This window comes from Electrophorus electricus, chromosome 19 (genome assembly GCF_013358815.1).
Source record: "Electrophorus electricus isolate fEleEle1 chromosome 19, fEleEle1.pri, whole genome shotgun sequence".
NCBI classification, from domain to species: domain Eukaryota; kingdom Metazoa; phylum Chordata; class Actinopteri; order Gymnotiformes; family Gymnotidae; genus Electrophorus; species Electrophorus electricus.
This window is the reverse complement of record NC_049553.1, coordinates 11,048,126-11,066,432: the sequence shown is the minus strand read 5'-3', so window position 1 is coordinate 11,066,432 and position 18,307 is coordinate 11,048,126. Positions and strand designations below refer to the sequence as shown.

The 18,307-nt window shown below is 39.7% G+C and overlaps 1 protein-coding gene across 1 annotated transcript; it reads right to left on the bottom strand.

The window, feature by feature from the left end:
• Positions 1–744: 744 nt before the first annotated feature.
• f13a1b (coagulation factor XIII, A1 polypeptide b) lies at positions 745–17,933 on the bottom strand. The gene is made up of 16 exons (XM_027026332.2): positions 17,856–17,933; positions 12,471–12,695; positions 11,706–11,894; positions 10,148–10,396; positions 9,780–9,898; positions 9,381–9,488; positions 8,629–8,806; positions 7,874–8,012; positions 7,492–7,595; positions 7,196–7,284; positions 6,682–6,835; positions 6,070–6,345; positions 5,338–5,501; positions 4,593–4,729; positions 4,123–4,228; positions 745–1,109 (listed from the first exon to the last, which is right to left on the bottom strand). Exons 2-16 carry the CDS (start codon positions 12,658–12,660, stop codon positions 1,074–1,076), a joined length of 2,238 nt encoding a protein of 745 aa, XP_026882133.2. The 5' UTR covers positions 12,661–12,695; positions 17,856–17,933; the 3' UTR covers positions 745–1,073.
• Between the last annotated feature and the right edge of the window lie 374 nt (positions 17,934–18,307).

The window sequence follows — 18,307 nt, the reverse complement described above, 5'->3', positions numbered from 1 at the left end:
AAGAAAAATGGAGAAACATTTTGTGGACTGATGAAAGTAAGATTGTTCTTTTTAGATCCAAGGGCCGAAGACAGTTTGACAGACGACCCCCAAACACTGAATTCAAGCCACAGTACACTCTGAAGATAGTGAAGCATGGTGGTGCAGGCATCATGATATGGGGATGTTTCTCTTACTATGGTGTCGGGCTTATTTATCGCATACCAGGGATCATGGATCAGTTTGCATATATCAAAATACTTGAAGAGGTCATGTTGCCTTATGGTGAAGAGGAAATGCCCTTGAAATGGGTGGCCAGCCCAATCCCCGGCCCTTAATCTGATAGAAAACTTGTGGGGGGGACATCAAAAATGCTGTTTCCGAGGCAAAACCAAGAAATGCAGAGGAATTGTGGAAAGTTGTCAAATCATCCTGGGCTGGAATACCTATTCACAGGTGCCAGAAGTTGGTCGACTCCATGCAACACAGATGTGAAGCAGTTCTCAGAAACAATAGTTATACAACTAAATATTAGTTTAGTGATTCACACCAATGCAAAATCCTAAAGACTTTTCAGTTTATACAGTAAATATTTGAGTTTGTGAAGAAAATGCAGACTGCTATTTTTTGAACAGCCCAATATTCATTTTCTTCCTTTTCTGTAAAGTAATTTTAAAAATGATACATTTTTCTTCATGTTTTGATTTAGAATATAATGTGCAGTGTTCCCAATGCATGGAAATAAAAACTATTATAAGGATTCTGAGCTTTACTCACATTTTTAAACACACTGCTATTATTTTGAACACAACTGTATATATATATTTTACTTTTTCTAATCAACATAAACATTGAGGCTTCTTGTGAGCTATGATGTGTATATGATATATGGGCAGTTTAATACAAAGGCATGTAGCTTGTTACAAAATACAATGTTTTGATTATGGAATACAGTATTGTATTCATGACATGACCAAGGCACTACTCTTCATTTAGCTCACTCGCTCGCTCGCTCACTCTCTCTCTCTCTCTCTCTCTCTCTCTCTCATTCATTCCTGGATGGTGACCTCTGTCTCGCCATACACCTGTCTGAGTCACTCCTGGATGGTGACCTCTGTCTCGCCGTACACCTGTGGTGAAGATAGACTACAAATTATCCCTCTGATGAAACTTTGACCTGGTCAGGGTGGGCTTTCTCTTCCCCTGGTCCACAGACAGGACCCAGGACCCCTCTAGCACCATGATGCTGAGCAACAAATCCATAAATGGATAAAGCTGGGCTGGTTTTCTGACTCTTTCCTCTTTTCTTAGGTGTCATAAAACTCCTAATGCAGCAATTGGAATGCAAGAAGCTTTTACCACCCTGGTTATACTTCAAGGAGCTCTAACTGTAAAATCCATCAGGCTTTCCAGACCAACCAACTTTTCTCATTCCACAGAAATATTTTCACAGATATATGCCATTCAGCCAGTATTGTATGGCTATTTTAATATAACATACAGATCACTTCATTTGTATGTTGCTTCATACTTATACTTATTGTAAACAATTTGTTAATCACTACTTGTTGTGTTAACTAAAATTCTTATATGAACCAATTAGACAAAATATTAAAGTCAGTAGTTTGTAACTTCTAGAAAATAGTAAAGTGATTAAATTGATTATCCAATTGCTCGGCCCATTCTTGTGTTTGATGCTTTGTTTACAAACTTCATTCTAAGACCATGAGATAGAAATTGGTAGTAAATGTATGATTTGCTTTTTAATTGATCTATGATTTTCTGTCTAATTGATTCATTGTGGATCCTGTGTATCCCTGTGTATAACCTCTCAGTTAGAAAAGATTCAAATCTCATGTAATTTTATTCTTTTTTGTGCTTTTTTTGTTTATTTGCGGATTCCTTATTGTGAGTTCCTTATCAGAATTCACTCAACTTCAACTGAAAATGGGCACTCTCCCTCAGTGCCACCCGTACAGTTTTACATGGTCGAGCACCACAAAGCATTTGTGTCAATTTTGGCTTGGTTGCATTTTTATGATTGTCATTATTGTAATTATAGTGAACTTGATACTTCTGGCCAATGGTAGAATCTTAGTCAATTATTGTTGTGCATGTTTTTCCTCTCTATACCTATTCAATAAACATACCTTAGTTATTACATTTGTGAGTCAAGAGTGATTGTCATGTTTGCCCATCCCTGGTGCCGCAGTTCCCACAGCAATGCTAACTATTTGTTTACTTCCTTGTTTTGTTTCGTGCTTCCTTGTTTTGATTTCTTTTGGTTCTGCCTCCTGGTTAATATCCCCACCTGTTATTGCTATCACCTGCATTTTGTTATTCCTCGTTTGTCGTTGGATATATGCCCTGGCTGTTCATTCTGTCTCCTCAACTTGCATTGGGTTTCGAGCCATTGGTTATCGTGTGTGTTTCATCTGGTTTGTTGGATTTATGCCTATATCTTCGGATTACCGTCTTTGGATTACTCTCACACATGTCCCCTGACCAGCATCTGACCAACACAGTGCCTCCTGACCTACTGTCTTCTGCAGCTGTGCCCCCAGATCTGTCGTCTGCAGCAGCTGCACCACTGAATCTGTCGTCTGCTGCAGCTGTGTCTATGGACTGGCCATTAGGAGCCGCTGCAATTCCTGACCCTCAGTCAGGTCCTGTTCCCAGCAAATAGGATGCTGCCCTGTCAGTTCCTGTCTCTGGCGTAGAGGATGCTGCTGTGTCAGTCCCTGTCTCCAGCATAGAAGATGTTGTCCTGACTATCCCCATGTTCCTCGCATCACTTGTTCCACCTGTCTGTAGTTATTTATGTCTGTAGTTCCAGTCGTGGTGCCAGTGTCAGTCCCTTTGTCTGCATCTGTTTCAATCCCTGTGCCCTTGACTGTACCTGTTCCAGTGCCAATGTCTGTCTATGTTCCTGTCTTAGTGTCATTTGTGCAATGCCAAATACGTTCTGTTTTACAGCATCCTGTTCTGTCGCCCATTGTACGGTGTCCTATCCTGTTGTCTGCCTTGGCTCCCAGTCCCCCATTTAGGTCCCATGAGACTGCTCTTCATCCAGTGGCATCCCATTTATTGCTGTTACCCCTAATCATCTACCTCCTCACTGCCTCACCTCCACTCTTGTGCCTGCTTCATATGTCAGTCCTGGTCCACTCCATGTCTCATCCTGCCCGATACTCCTGTTCCTGATCCTTATCGTGTTTCGCCAACAGCCTCAGCTCCTGGACTTATCATGTTTCTTGTGCCTGTGCATGTCTAATCTTGTTTCTGTTTCCTTGTTCTTGGTTTTTGTTCGGTTTTGTTTTGAGCGTCCGGAGCTGCGTGTTTGGGGGGGAGGGGTTCTGTCATGTTCACCCCTCCCTGCCATTGTGGTTCCTACAGCAATGCTACCTGTTTGTTTACTTCCTGGTTGTGTTTCCTCATGCATCTTGTTTTGGTTTCTTTCAGGTCTGCCCCCTGGTTAGTATCTCCACCTGTTATTGTTATCACCTGTATCTTGTTTGTCCTCATTTGTCCTTGTATATATGCCTGTTTGTTCAGTCTGTTTTTGCAAAGTCCTGTCAACTTGTATTGCATTTCTGAGCCCTTGGTTTTTGTGTGTATCATTCAACCTGTTTGTTGGATTTCTGCCTGTATTTTTGGATTACCCTCTTTGCCTGTTCCCTGTCTGTTTTGCCTGCTTCATGTACTGCTTTGTGGAATACAACCTTTGCATGTATATTGGTCAACATTTATGGACTACCCATGTTCTCTATTATACTGCATCCACTATACTGCATTTGACTATGTCTCTGTTTGCGTTCAGAACCTGACAGTGATATTCTAATGTTTGTTAGACGAATTGAATTAATAATCACAAATTTAACTGCTGTGTTAAGGTTCTTGACTCATAATTGAAAGGTTGATGATTCTAGCTTCACCAACTAGTTGCCACTGTGGGGCCCCTAAGTAAGGCCCTTACCACTCAATTGCTCAAGTTGTATTCAGTCATAATTGTAAGTTGCTTTGGGTAAAACAGCATCAGATAAATGTAACTTTCATGATTTGAGAATGAATTATTAATAAGGGTAGTGTCCCAATTAACTTTATCAACTCTGATCAGCAATTAAAGTGTTAACTGCTACACACCTGTCTCAGAGCAGCACAGTCAAGGCTGGCCATCATCTTTGTACTGCCTGCCCTCCGAGGACTAAAATTCTCCGTCCATGTTATAGAGCTGCCTGGCCCAATGATTCTGCAAAACACACACACATACAAACGTGCCAAAAATGCACAAAGACTCTTCAGTTCTCATTTTTGTCTTTTCACTTTAAGACATTATGTATTTGACAGCAAACATACTGACACTGCACACAACATGCAATACAAAGTAATTAAATGAAATAATGTAATGAAAACCAATGCAAATCCCTTACAAACATTAATCCTGCTGGTTTTGGCTGGTTCACTGTTGGCTGCAGTAACACATATTGGTTTTTTTTTTTCTTTCAGCACATGCTACAAAGGACACATGTAAAACACCACATACAGGGACACTGTTGCTAGAGTAATGCTTGGTCTTTCAATGCTTTACAAGTGAGACTGTTGATTTTATTCACCTGTACTGTTTAGTTTGTATTGACATGATTCCAGGCCCCTCCACACGCACATACACGTTTTCCAGACTGAACATAAAGGGGTTGGTGAACTCCACCGTCACATACATCTCCTCATCCACTCTGGGAGAACCAGCCACCTAAGACAGGGAGAGGAGATGCCATATAGAATATATTGCATATAAAATCCAGTCAGAAACAGAAACATAAAAATCAAACACATTTCTTCCCAATGAAATTATACTATATATCTTCAGTAGATAACATAGGATTCTGACTGTTTCTGTTATGCCAGTTTGCTTAGTGTCTTAACACCAAACAAGCTGCTACCCAGTCACAATGGTTACATATGTTTTACATTCATTAATCTGTTAAATTGTTTTGCACATCTATAACATTTTTTGTTGCTTTATTTCAGAATGATGCTAGCCCTGCTGTTTCTTTACACAATATGCTGCTGTTAAAACAATTATCAAACAAATATATTTTTTTGCAAGCCACACAGCAGCATGGCCTTCAGAATGTTACATGTAGGTCTTTGTTTCCAAATTGTAACCCAACTGCATCCCAATAACCAAAACCAAGCATTTAGGTTGTTTCCCCAAAGGAAAATGTCACCGAAAAGTGCCAAATTACTAATAATGGAGGAACAGCTGCAAAACAATTGTCACTACCTTTATGCCACTGTTGTCTTAACATTTCCATATGTAGTATTTCTTTAATTAGTGTTGGGAGGGTTGTGTCAGACCTTAACAGTAAGTCTGGGGTTGTGCACAGTGACAAGCCTCATGGCGGTGATGATCTGACCCGTCTTTTTGACCTTCCCAGTAGCGATGAAGTGCAGGTTCCCCTGAACTTCCAGCAGCTTTTTCAGGTACGCCTCACTGCGCACCACCAATTTCTCCTTTTTACCTAGAGCCAGTAGGGGGCAGCAGATCCAAGATAATCATTTAACAGGAATGCTTAAATAAGGTATCTTTGTTTTAGTCAAGGCATGCTGAAAAGCTTGTTACATGATTAAAATGATTTTTGTTTGTCCACTTTCTGTCTAAAATAATTAGGGAAGTAAATAAGATTGTTAATCAAATTGTAACGTAAAGCTATTATTAGATTAGTAGATTAGATTAGACCAGTTTAACTGGGAGACTACAAGTAAATAACCATCAACTGGAAACTGATCTCAAGCATTCCCAATTTGTCAACTTTAGTGTCCTAAGCAATGACACTGATTTAATCAATAAATAATCCTATTTTATCAATAAAACCCTATTTTAAATGCAGGCATAATCATGGCCACAGTTGCAAATGGGGTATTAAAAATTACCACTGTTGCAGAAACTAACATTTTGGATAACATTATCTAATATGAGAAGAGATCATGCAGACACAGAAACAGAACCATACTGGACCCACACAGATATACACAGACGCACACACACACACACACACACACTGCCCTCCCACCTCTTCAAATTCTTACTCTGTTTTGGGTCCAGTTTCACGGTCGGTGTCTGAAACACGACTTCAGCGCTCGGCACGCCCGTGTAGTAGACTACGGTCCCACTGATGTAGATGTCTACCACATGCTGCTGCGCACTGTGATTGGTGAACTGCAGCTCCAGGTCAAAAGTTTCACCCAGCTGCACTTCCTGGGCAAGGATCTCCACATCAATGTCCACTGGACGAAGAGAAGCCTTCTCCCGCTGACAACCAAGCTCCTCAGCCTTCTCCAGGACCAGACGCTCCTCTGCACTACCTAGACACAGAGACAGAGAGAGAGAGAGAGCAAGAGAGAGAGAATAAGAGAAAGTGAGTGCACGAGAGAGGGAGATCACAAGAGAGAGAGAGAGAGCACAAGAAAGTGAGACAGGTTGAACTATTGCTGCATACAGTTGTACCTGCATCATAAAATTTTTTATTTAAAACCAGATTGCAACAAGTAGTAATGTGGATAGGTACAATTCTTATTAATACTTGTATAATGAACAATAAAATAAATAAAATGAAAAAAACATAGGGATTCCAAGTTGCCAGAGATATTATGAAAAAACTGTATAGAACTACATTTCCCAGGATGCACAAGTTCTCCTACCTTCTGGGAACTTGTAGTGGTCAGTGATGTCTCTGCGTCCGTCATGCAGCACGGCTTTGGTGAGCACCATGCGGCCCACGTGTTTGGTGTTCACCTTCACCGGTTGCAGTGTACCTTCCATACTGCGGGAGTAGAACACCACATCACTGTTCACCTGAGGGAGCAATCAGTCACCAGCACCATTGAACAATGGAGAACAGAGTGGGCAAGGGTTACCTGTATTCATTTACAACTGGAATATTAAGATTGGTTCAACTTAAATACAATGCATTGTATATATATTGTAAATACAAATCACTGTAAATATAATTCTCATTTCAAGTTGAAAGCTCATTGTTTTACAATTTTCTCTCTCCGAACACTCCACTTATAAATCATCAGTTTATTATGATCAAACTGTTCATGAATTGGGTGTCTAAGACCAGGTGTGTAAGTTATTGTGTCCTGAGCTGGTCTCCGTTATGAGTCAGGGCTGAAGAGGACGGTTCTGAACAGTTTCAGACTGCATGCTTACCTCAGCAAACACAAATGGGGCATCAAAAGGGTAGCAGACCTGGCCATTTTTGATGGCTGCCACTGAAGCAGGACCACACCGGTACATACCTGCCACACAGTGACCACACCATTACCATCACAAAAGGAAATATAGCCTACACTACTGCACAGTGTGAGATACCTGCTACCTCATCCCCCTAGAGCAGTACAGATGTTCAGACAGTACTGGTTATGTGGGCACACATATTTGTATAGCTGTACTGACTTGAGCATATGTCTGTGATCTGCATGGTGTGCGTGTGTGTGTGTTCTCACCATCACTGGTCTCTTGAGGTGTAGCATCCACAACCTGCCAGCCTCCAAACCCATCAGGGAGGTCAGGCCTGGCCATGAAGCACTCGTTCCAGCAGTGGTAGTTCCTGCAGGGCACAGCCAGCACAGAAGTTCAGGCCAGGAAATGACAAATCTGCTCAAAACATTGTCCATTTGAGACTTGGGTGCTATGTTGGGTGCCAAAAGTTTACTGACAGGATGGTTAATATTTAAAGTACCCTAAATCTATTTATTTATTTTGAAGATAGGGCAGTCTGAATAGGGCTGCATCCAAAGCAACAATTAGAATAATACATGTCATATGTGAAAATGGGGGCAGTTATGAATTTAGTATAAAAAGGTTCTGTTAGAGTGTAGAACTGACCAAATGGAGTCTCTGGTACGGCTTCTGTCCACTCTGCCTTTGTCATCCAATATGATGTCCATCTTAAGGTTGCCATCGTTGTCATGGGCAGAGAAGAAGTTAGTTACCACTCTGCTGGGTATGCCCAGACAGCGTAAGACTGAAAGAAAGAGAAAGACAGCGAGAAGGAGAGAAAAAAAAAGAGAGAGAGAGAGAGAGAGAGAGAGAGAGAGAGAGAGAGAGAGAGAGAGAGAGAGAGAGACACACACACACACAGAAAGAGGGAGAGAGAGATAGACACAGGGGGGGGGGGTTGGGGTTAAGAACAGTGTATTCCACACACTCCAAAGCCTATAAGACAACAAGACAACAAACCCACTGGTTAACAAATATTGGAGGAATATTTTTATGCATTTTAAAGGCTCACTTCAATAAGTTGAAATAGCTATATTAACCAAATATCAGAAGAACTTCCAATTCTCAAGACTATCTACTGCTTCAGTTAGGCTTGAGACCGTTTTCAGATCTCAGAGACAACTGCACTGCAATATTCTATCTTTGCTTGTATGCACTTTATAACTTTTATAAGTCAATTCAACTCATTTCAGCATAACAGCTGTTAGTTTTTTCTGATAGTTCACTCCAACTAACGATCTTGATGTTACAAAAATTATCTTACTCAAAAGCATTTAAAAAACAGTATGAGTTGTTGTGTAAGAACTATCTTCAGTCAGCAGAGGGCGGTAAAGATTTTGAAGTCGAATCTGAGCACTCACATGTGTTAAAGACGGCTGCGTAGACCCAACACTGGGCATAGCCGACAGGCATTCCCTGACTTCCTGAATAGTCCCGGAGAATCTCCACGCTGCCTGTCCAGGAGGTGGGGGGGACACCATACATGTAATCACCACTCCAGTTCCCCACCAACACACCTTCATCATCACGTGAGTTCACCTGTTAGGCCAACAGGATTAGAGAAGGCATTATTAATGACTATGGATGGGATCATTCAGGCAAGGCAAGGCAAAATCCACATCTTTACTGTGAAAGAAAGAAAGGATAAAAGAAATGAATGATTTGTTCAGATAATGAACAGATATTGTTTCTTTCGTTTTTATTCTATAATGGCATGGCAGAAACTGTAAATTGAGATTGCAATTAACATGTAACTATGAAATTGTCAAAAACTGATAATGTAATTAATGTGTAATTAACAAGTTGTGAGTAAAAACTTATAAAGATGTACTTCATGTAAAGCTCACATAACCTAAATATACACCACAACAATTTAACAAGTTGTGAGTAAAAAGATATAAAGATGTACTTCATTTAAAGCTCACATAACGTAAATATACACCACGACAATTTAACAAGTTGTGAGTAAAAAAATATAAAGACGTACTTCATGTAAAGCTCACATAACGTAAATATACACAACAATTTAACAGCTGACTTTCCATGTTCTCCTTATGACAGGCCATAATCTTGTAGGCCTTCAAGACAGGCGTTGATTCTCATAGTATCTCACCATAGCAGATGCCTTTCTGCTGACTTTGACAGGATCTCCACGGTTGGTGAGGGGCATGTCACCCTTATCCATAATGAACAGACAGGCATCCAGAATGCCAAACTCAAACTAAAATGGAGAGAATGAGAACCAGAATAACAATCCTGATGCCTGGGGCTCTCGAACATGAATACAGTGCAGGACTTTACCTATGAATGCTGTGCTGTGAAATAGGTTCTGTCACTTTAACTGGGTGTCTAGGCAGCCTTAAAATTTTGAGGTCAATTTTGAGTAATGCCTCATGAAAATACTCTCATTTACAGGTACACAATGCATAGTAAAACAGATATACAGATGTTGATCAATTAAAATCCAATGAAATGGTGTAAAATATTTAATTTTCTGTCACAGCTTGCACACCTGTCCATAGTTCCAGGAACGCTCGGCCACGTCATCATATGCGCCGTGATAGATGACACCCAACTCATTCAGCACACACTCCTCCCTCTCCTCTTCATCATCAAGGAACACCGCATCAGCTACAAGGAGAAGGCACACTGGCTCAGGAACGCGGTGAAAGGTCACAAATGTATTCCTCACTGCCGCACACTTTTCCTACAAGTCCTGGGTGATTTTTGTAATTTACACACTGCTGGGATCTCCTTGCAAGAGATGGAACACATTAAACATGTTGCGTCTGGCTTTACTCTTTGACAAGATAGTCACACTCGCCTGTAGAGGGCTATACCAGCATATCAGTTTTATGTAGCAGCACAGCAGCACCACACCTGGTGACCAGGGGTTGAAGAGAATATAAACGTCCAATTTTGGGTCTCTTCTTGTCCTGCGGATGCCGTAGGGAGTAACCACAGCAATATACAACCCATACTTTCCCACGATGCAGTCCGGCGCGGTTATGATGCCAATGGTAACAACGTTGTCAGAGGTCTCTAGGACCTGACCACGCCATATGCTCTTCCGTTCCTTAGAAGGGAAGACGGGTATGTAGGTCCCTTTGCTGTACTGAGGGCTGGCACCTAGTGGACAGGAGGAACAATATGCAAACACTTGCAGACACTGCAGTCTCCAACATGTAGCAGTGTCTTACTGAAAACAGAATTTTAAACAGTAATGTAGTTGACATGCACACAGCACAATATAGCAGTATATAAGAATGATTTAACTCCTTTTTCTGGTTTATGATTGTTTATGATTCAATATTTTTAGCATTTTAGCTCCTGATTCCCCCAAGGCCAATGAGGAAACCACAAGAATAAGAGTTTCACACAACAATCAGTATAAGAGACACAAACAAGAACAAAACATGCTAAATGATGGACCTCGTATGTCATCCCCCAGTACACTCAATAACTAAGACAAATCCTACACTTTCTAAAAATCCACTTTTCGATTTGTGAATGTATTTTCTATAAACACATTGGTTCAGTGAGCCTAATTTATGAATAATGAACAGAACTTAAATGTGTGTTAACTACAAATGCAATTTTTAAAATGCAATTCTCACTATTTTTTAGGGTAAGTTTCTCACATAAGAATGTAATTTTTGGATCTATCCTGTTCTTATTACTGTGGCCAGCTCCTCTTGTTTCCTGTTTCTTATTATCATTATCTTAAGGTTCAATGAAATGGACAAATAATACCAGAAGGAGGAACCCCAAAAGGAAACGCTGGGTAGATGAGGAAGTGTGCCAACGAGAAGGGAAAGTGATTATGGGGCAAGGAGTTTTCCTAACACTCTGACTAACAACAAAAAGACAGCAACTATTTCTCAACATACACGCAGGACTTTCCATGAAAAGCGGAAACCCATGTGGCTACATAGAGGGATTTACACTTAATTTTATAAGTGCTGAAAATATAGGAACATCTGAGGGAAGGTTTTCACAGTGAAGCTGACTGAGTTAAAATCTATAGAAGTAAATTAACCCCTGCTCCAATGTTGTATTTATTTACTCCAATTAGCTCCTCAATGTTAGTTATTGGGATTTTCCATCCACTGTTTCTTTAGATAACCTTAAAGCCAGTCACTGCGCCTTCTCAAACCACTGCAATATCATAGTGCAGTTTTAATGCACATGGAGCCAAGTGCTGACAGCCTAATTCTATGTATGTGAATAAACAGATGCTCAGGACTGGCTAGTACCACTGTAAGTTGACAGGGGAGAAGGAGGAAGCCATCTTGTCTACCAGAGAGCATGGCTCAGATTCCAGGCTTTAGCCATGCCTCCTCCGAGCATTCCTGTGCAGCTCTGACAGAGCCTGCCCTGCTCCAGATATGTGCTAAACCATCAAACCTGATCTCTGGATTAAAAGGGAAACACGCACCTATAACAAACTCAACAGCAAACTTGTCCTCCACAGGCTTGTAGGCTCGGTTGAAGGTGATCTTGATCTGAAACTCCTGGGCCCGACGTACAATCAGGTAGTCGTTGGAGTACAGGTTGGTGTGGTGCTTTTGTTTGTTCACTTCATGCGGCTGCTTAATCATGTCCACATCCCAGACGTCCAGGTACTCTGAATAACAGTGACACAGCAGAAAATGAATGATGAATATTAATGAAAGATAATGAAACTTGATATGGGATTGGATCTGGACTGAAGATGACACTGAACAGATATTTCCAGGAAACAAGAAAAATAGCATAATAGCATAATCAGTCTTGAAAAGGAGGTCCTTTGTTTTTAAGGAACATACTTAAGACCTTGTTTGATAAGATGGCTAAACACTTTCTCAGCAGGCATGTTTCTTGTTATCTCCTCATTCTCTGTTATCTGCAGCTCGTATAGGGAAAGCGGCTCAGCATTGTGCTTCCAGACTATCTTCTGAAAGTTAAAACAACTCATCTTTGTAAAAGTACCCACCCTGTTTCTCTCATTAACTGCTCTCTAACACAAAAAATGCTCATGTGTACACATATACTGACACAGAAAATTCACCAGTGTTAAAATAACTCCTAAAGTACTATATTAATCTTTAAGTTGAATCCTACACACTGTCTGGGTTTGACAATAAATATAATGATTTTACCCTACAAAAGCAAACATGACCTGTCCACCCACGTCCTCATGTGTGTGCACTCTAAACCTCACCCATAAGGGGTGGAAGCCCTTTGGGCAGAAGCATGAAAGGCTCAAACTCAGGGACTTCCTCGTCAATCTTGTTGGAGCTGGCAAGTGGAGCCACATGGCGTCCACGGTGGGACACACGTTTGGGGCGTACAGTGGGCACCGTAGGTGGTGCAGGCATCCCCACAGTGTCAGGAGTCTCCTGGTCAGTCATGGCTAATGTACCGGTGAGGATACCACGTAAAAGTCCTATTTGGACAAAAAGAGACAAATTACAGAATGCTAATAAGAGACATACATTATTTAAACAATCACTGACTGGTGTAACAATTATTACATTCCTTTTCTTGACAACAAACCAATCTGTATGCTGAATGCTAGGAGTCTACTTGTGTTTAAGTTTCAAGTTTCAAGTTTCAAGTTTCAAGTTCGGTTTATTTGTCACATACATAGTCATACACAGTATAACTCGCAGTGAAATGGTTTAGTGGTGTACTGTAAGTCAAGGGTTATGCATACTTGTGTTTGTAAGACAAAATGTATTTTTAGTGTTACTTTAGTGTGTCACACTTTAGAGCTTTTGCATTTCAGATATTTTCCCTGATTCCACTCACTCCTATTGAAAAGTCAAGCTTATGTTGCTGAAACAAAAAGAAAAGAGTGCATTATAGTGCTGATAATAATAATAATAATAATAATAATAATAATAATAATAATAAGTTAAATAAACAGTGCCCTTCTCAAATCCAAGGTCTCTTGACAGTACAAAATCACACAATTGATACCCAAACACAAACACACACAAGACAGGAAGGAGAATACCAAAAGTATTGAGTAAACAGGAAGGTTCTGAGTTGATTTAAAAGGAGTGATGGAAGCGAAAACAGAGTAATTAATTTAGGGGTTTCCACAGTTTAGGTACTAAAACATATTTACACATATGTACAGATCTCAGTGCCATAGGAACTAAAGGTACATATGCAAGTGTAAAGAATGTAAAAACTCAAAGAGATAACAAGGAACATGGCCGGTTTGTGGGAATATACTAGAAGCCAGGGTTTGTGATGATAGAGAACAAGACAAACTCACCATCAGTGGCATGGTAATGGCAAGGTCAGTGTAGCTTGCAACTAAGGACTCAACTAAGGAACCTAGCAACTAAAGAGTAAAACTTCAGTGTTAATTTTCAGAAAGTTGAAATTTAATAATAATTTTAGATCAAGAATACATGACAGGGTAGGGGGTATATCATGATGTACAGAGCAGAACACTGAGGCTACAAGTCTTTTTGTCATTTTTGCCCAAGGCAGAAAAAGAAGGAGATTAAAATTAGATAAATAATTTTCCAATAAGACAGGATAAGGCCCAGGTCACTTAGGAACTGGAGTAACAGAAGCAGTTTTAAGTGAAGAAGGAACATAACCAGAACAAAGGACACTTTAATGAAAGTACAGACAGGAGCTGAGATTAGGGAAAGACTTTTTAAGAAGTGGAGTGGTGGAACAATTGAGCAGAGAAGAGGATGCTTTAGATGTAGAGATTAATTCAGAAGTGACTGTAATGGATAGGTCATTATGAAGGAAAGTTTTCCAAGATTTCTTAAGGGGACTAGAGAGAGGATTACTGTTGTCAAGGGAAAAAGAGAAGCAGAAATTAACAATGGTATATTTTGTTGATTTTGAGCTCATTATTAATTCCATTGATTATAGAGGGAAAATTATTAGAATGGGCATTATTTAGGCAAACTATGTACGTCGGCATTTGGTCATCATATGATAGAGGTTGAACAGTCAGGGCAGTTTTCTTATACAGAAATCTGACACGTCAAATGCTGCCTCTCAAAACATGAAACCCTTGACTGTACCATGTACAGGAAAAGTTTAATAGAACAAGTCTTGTGTTTGGTGGAGTCAGGTGTTTGAGTATATAAGAATTTGGATAGAGTTTAGGAACACTCATTAGTGATGAAGAAAAGAAAAGGCAAGCGGGTCCACTGCCTTATCATTTTGGAAGGAAATCTTTCTTGCAAAGATTAGAAATTAGAATTCTAAAACTATCTTCAATTAGTATTCTATCAGTAACACCAACAGGGCCAGACTCAGTTTAAATGTAGCCAATAGAACAGATCAAGTCTGATGTGTGTCCAATAACAGTTGAAAAATCAACATTTATCAAACTGAAATAGAAGAGTAAAGGCCTAAATTTGGTTGAAAGAAAACAGTCTGCATGTACATTGATATTCAATTCCCTGAAAACACTTCACTAAACTGTTGACAAACTGGGTGCTTAGGGGGACTATCAATGGAGCAGAGTGCCATGTATTCCAATGACATTATATCATGTAAATGATAGAGGTTAATTTTATTATTAACCCCTTATTATTAACAACAAATTGCCTGTGCTTTAACATTTTGCTTGAGACTTAGATAAGTAGTAACCCACAGGGTGTAAGAGCTTTAAAATACAAATAGTCACTGTGTTGTTGCCACATCTCGGTGAAAAAGATCAAGCCACAGTTTTGTTGGACTAACCAAACAGAAGTGCCTTATCCATAAGATAGACACTTAAAAAGTGCAAATTTAACCATAAGGCGCAGGGCACAAAAGTTAGTTCAACATTAGGGTTTGGAAACGCAGTTCTAAGATAGTAGGGAAAGCAGGAATGAATGAATGATGCATAAACAAAGACTACCTAGAGTAGCGCTAAATAAATAAGGGTAACGTGTGAGGGTCAGTGACTGGCAACATTTGCCGGTAGCCAGGGTATAAGCAGTAGAGCTTGAACATTGTTCCAGAGTGGAGCAGGAGGAAATAAATGCCAAAGTCCAGCTGTGATAGGGTGGTAAACCCACCACAAGTTCAATGAAAAAAAATGCAAAAATGCAGCATTAAACATCCAGTCAGTACCATGATGATCCTTTATTAATGAAGAGAAATAATGTAAACTACAAAATCACCTGAAAGGAAGAAAAAACTATTAGCTATGTTAGGCATTCAAAACTACCTACCACCATCAATGCATTAGTAAAGCACCATACCACATTAAACAAGCACCACTATCCCAACAGCTATAAAGCAGAAGTTAATGCAAGGAATGCAGCAAAACTGCCCTACGCTGCAATCTAACTGGTGATAACTTAGCGGGAGGGCCAATGCACATGTGCAGTAGATGATGTCATGGGGGTGCAAGAGACAGAGGGGAGAAGGCTTTGGCTGCTAAGCTTTAAGAGTGCAATAAAAGTCAGGTACAAGTCAACAGACGTCATGCTCGAAGGAAAGCAGCGGAAAAACCTGAGTTTCCTCTGCTAGGGAGTGTTTACTCCTTCTCCATCTTTCGGTTTTAATGTTACTGAGTTGTCACAGAACTAATTTCCAACTAATTTAAAAGGTCAGTTAGAAATAAGAAAACTCATGAAGCAAAGAGGTGGAAACCACGGCTACATGTGTAGGCCAGGGTTGCATTTTATTAGGGAAGCCACACATATCTGTGACTACATCAGTGTCCTTGAGTGTTCTTGAGCTCATCACATCTGTGTTTTATTGTATTTTATATACCAAAGGGCCTGTCAGCCAATGTGCAGAAACAATGATAATTGGCTCTAAGCTCTAAGTGAACAATGTCACAACAGATAATAACTAAAAAGTGATGTCTTAAACAAGATACATACTAAAGACTAAATGTCTTTAGTGTATGTTATTTGTTAACCATAGATAAGGGTATGTAAATCTCAAATTTAAATTATAGCATAAATAGTATATAAAAAGTTTTGAGCATCTTCAAAGTTATGTTGTTTAATGGTAAACAAGTGTGTGGTTGTGAAATCCACAGCAAATCTGAAGCAAAAAAGTTCAACTAAGAATATAGTGAAATTGCTTTAGTCTGTCTTGGGTGCCTCTTTTTCAGCAGGAAAGATTCTGAAATGACAAACTACAGGCCAAAAAAACTCTTTTTTTCCACTTAAATGTTAATTCTGGCAAATAAACTGCAGCTGGTATATTCATGTTATGAAGGATACATAGCAGCTGTTCTCATTATAACTAAGAACAGCACAAACTACATCAGCATAGAAGACACAAGCCCTTATTTGAGGTTGGGTTATTACCTAATGGGTGTCTACTGGTGAATAGGCTGCAGTGTGAGCATTGGGTTGGCACCTGGTGGACCCCTGGACCAGTGAGTCATCCCATACACAGTGAATACTCTGTTTTCGCCCAGAGCATTTTTGAAAGCTAAAACATGAATGAGCCCACCTTTTCCACATTTTTACTTGGCAGAGACAGTACATAGCAAAGAAAATATAAGGCATAAAATATATGAAATGATCTTGGCCATTAATATAAGTTATGTAACACACGCACACACACACACAAACACACACACACACACACACACACACACACACACAGAACTAGAGGGAGAGAGTCTGAGTGAATGAGTGTGTATGAGAGAGAGTGAGAGGCTGGTGGCCGCTGATTGTTTACAGAATGTGTGAGCCTTCTTGAAAAAGACTTTTGGCGTCATAGTGTAATGTTGCAACTCATCATTGATCATTCTGAAATAATGACTTGTCAGTTGTACTGTATAAACCAAGACATACATATTCCACATATTGCAGTTCTGGAAATACAGTTATACATGCTTTTGTCAGAAACAGCTTCTTTTAAAATGGTCTTCCGTTTTTTTCAGAGCATTTCCTGTATGTATGGATTTATTATACTCGAATTTAGCAGCATTTTTACTCATTTTATACCCTAGAATTAAATATAATGATGCCGCAGCCCTTTGTTTATTATAAAGCCAATGCAAATCTTTAATTTATGTTTGTGGCCTAAGCCAATATCCAATCACCACTACCAGATGATTTTTATAATAGAACTCAAGGCAGCACTTAGCCATCTACAGTAGGAGAGGTTCTTAAGCCTATGCAATTTAATGGGCACAAATGTTCCACACTATTTTTGTACTGAGAGATATTTCACCATTTACTGCTACAGCAAACTTTTCATACAAGTCTGTAACCTTAAAACAAGAATTCAGCTTTTCATTATTATTTTTTTTCAAATAAGGTATTTTTGAGTTGACAGTTCTAGAACTGAGTTTACAGTTCTAATATTTTCTTGAATTTTAAAAGTATCAGAAGTCATGTGAAATCAGCAGGCACTAAACAATAGGAACATTCTCAAGATAAAATGTGAAATTTTACATCATAAAAAGTACATATATCACATTCAAAATAAAACATTTCATAAATTCATATTACATACATTTTTGTTTTCAAAAGCAGAATCTTCTACAAAATCACGTTGTATAAAAATGTACAACTATAGTATTAGATTTTCACATTATGACTTTATACATTAATTCTTAATAAGACGTATGACGTGTCATAGGTGCTCATGCTTCACTAACCTGGTTGGTTTAATGATGCAGAGGCTGGAGGTGTTCGTTAGTGGAGTGTCTCAGAGAGTCTGTGCACACACGTCAGACTCCAGAGGAGGCCAGGACCAAATCTTTCTCCTACTTCTATTTATACACAGAGAAGGAGTAGCCCAGTATTTGGTGGGCGGCTCCATGTGAGTGTGTGACCATGAAAGTTGATGGGTGTGGGTGTGTTTCACTACTTGTTTGGTGTGTGTGTGTGTGTGTGTGTGTGGTTACGTCAGTGTCTGGGGTGTGTGTGTGTGTGTGTGTGTGTGTGTGTGTTTGCACATGCGCATGTTTGTGTGTGTGTGTGCGTGCATGCACATGTGCGTGTGTGTACATATAATGCAAAACATGTGTTTGGGTATGTTGCTTAAACGTCTATGAGATCAGTGTGCTATTCCATGTTTAAAGACAGACAGCACACACACATACAACTG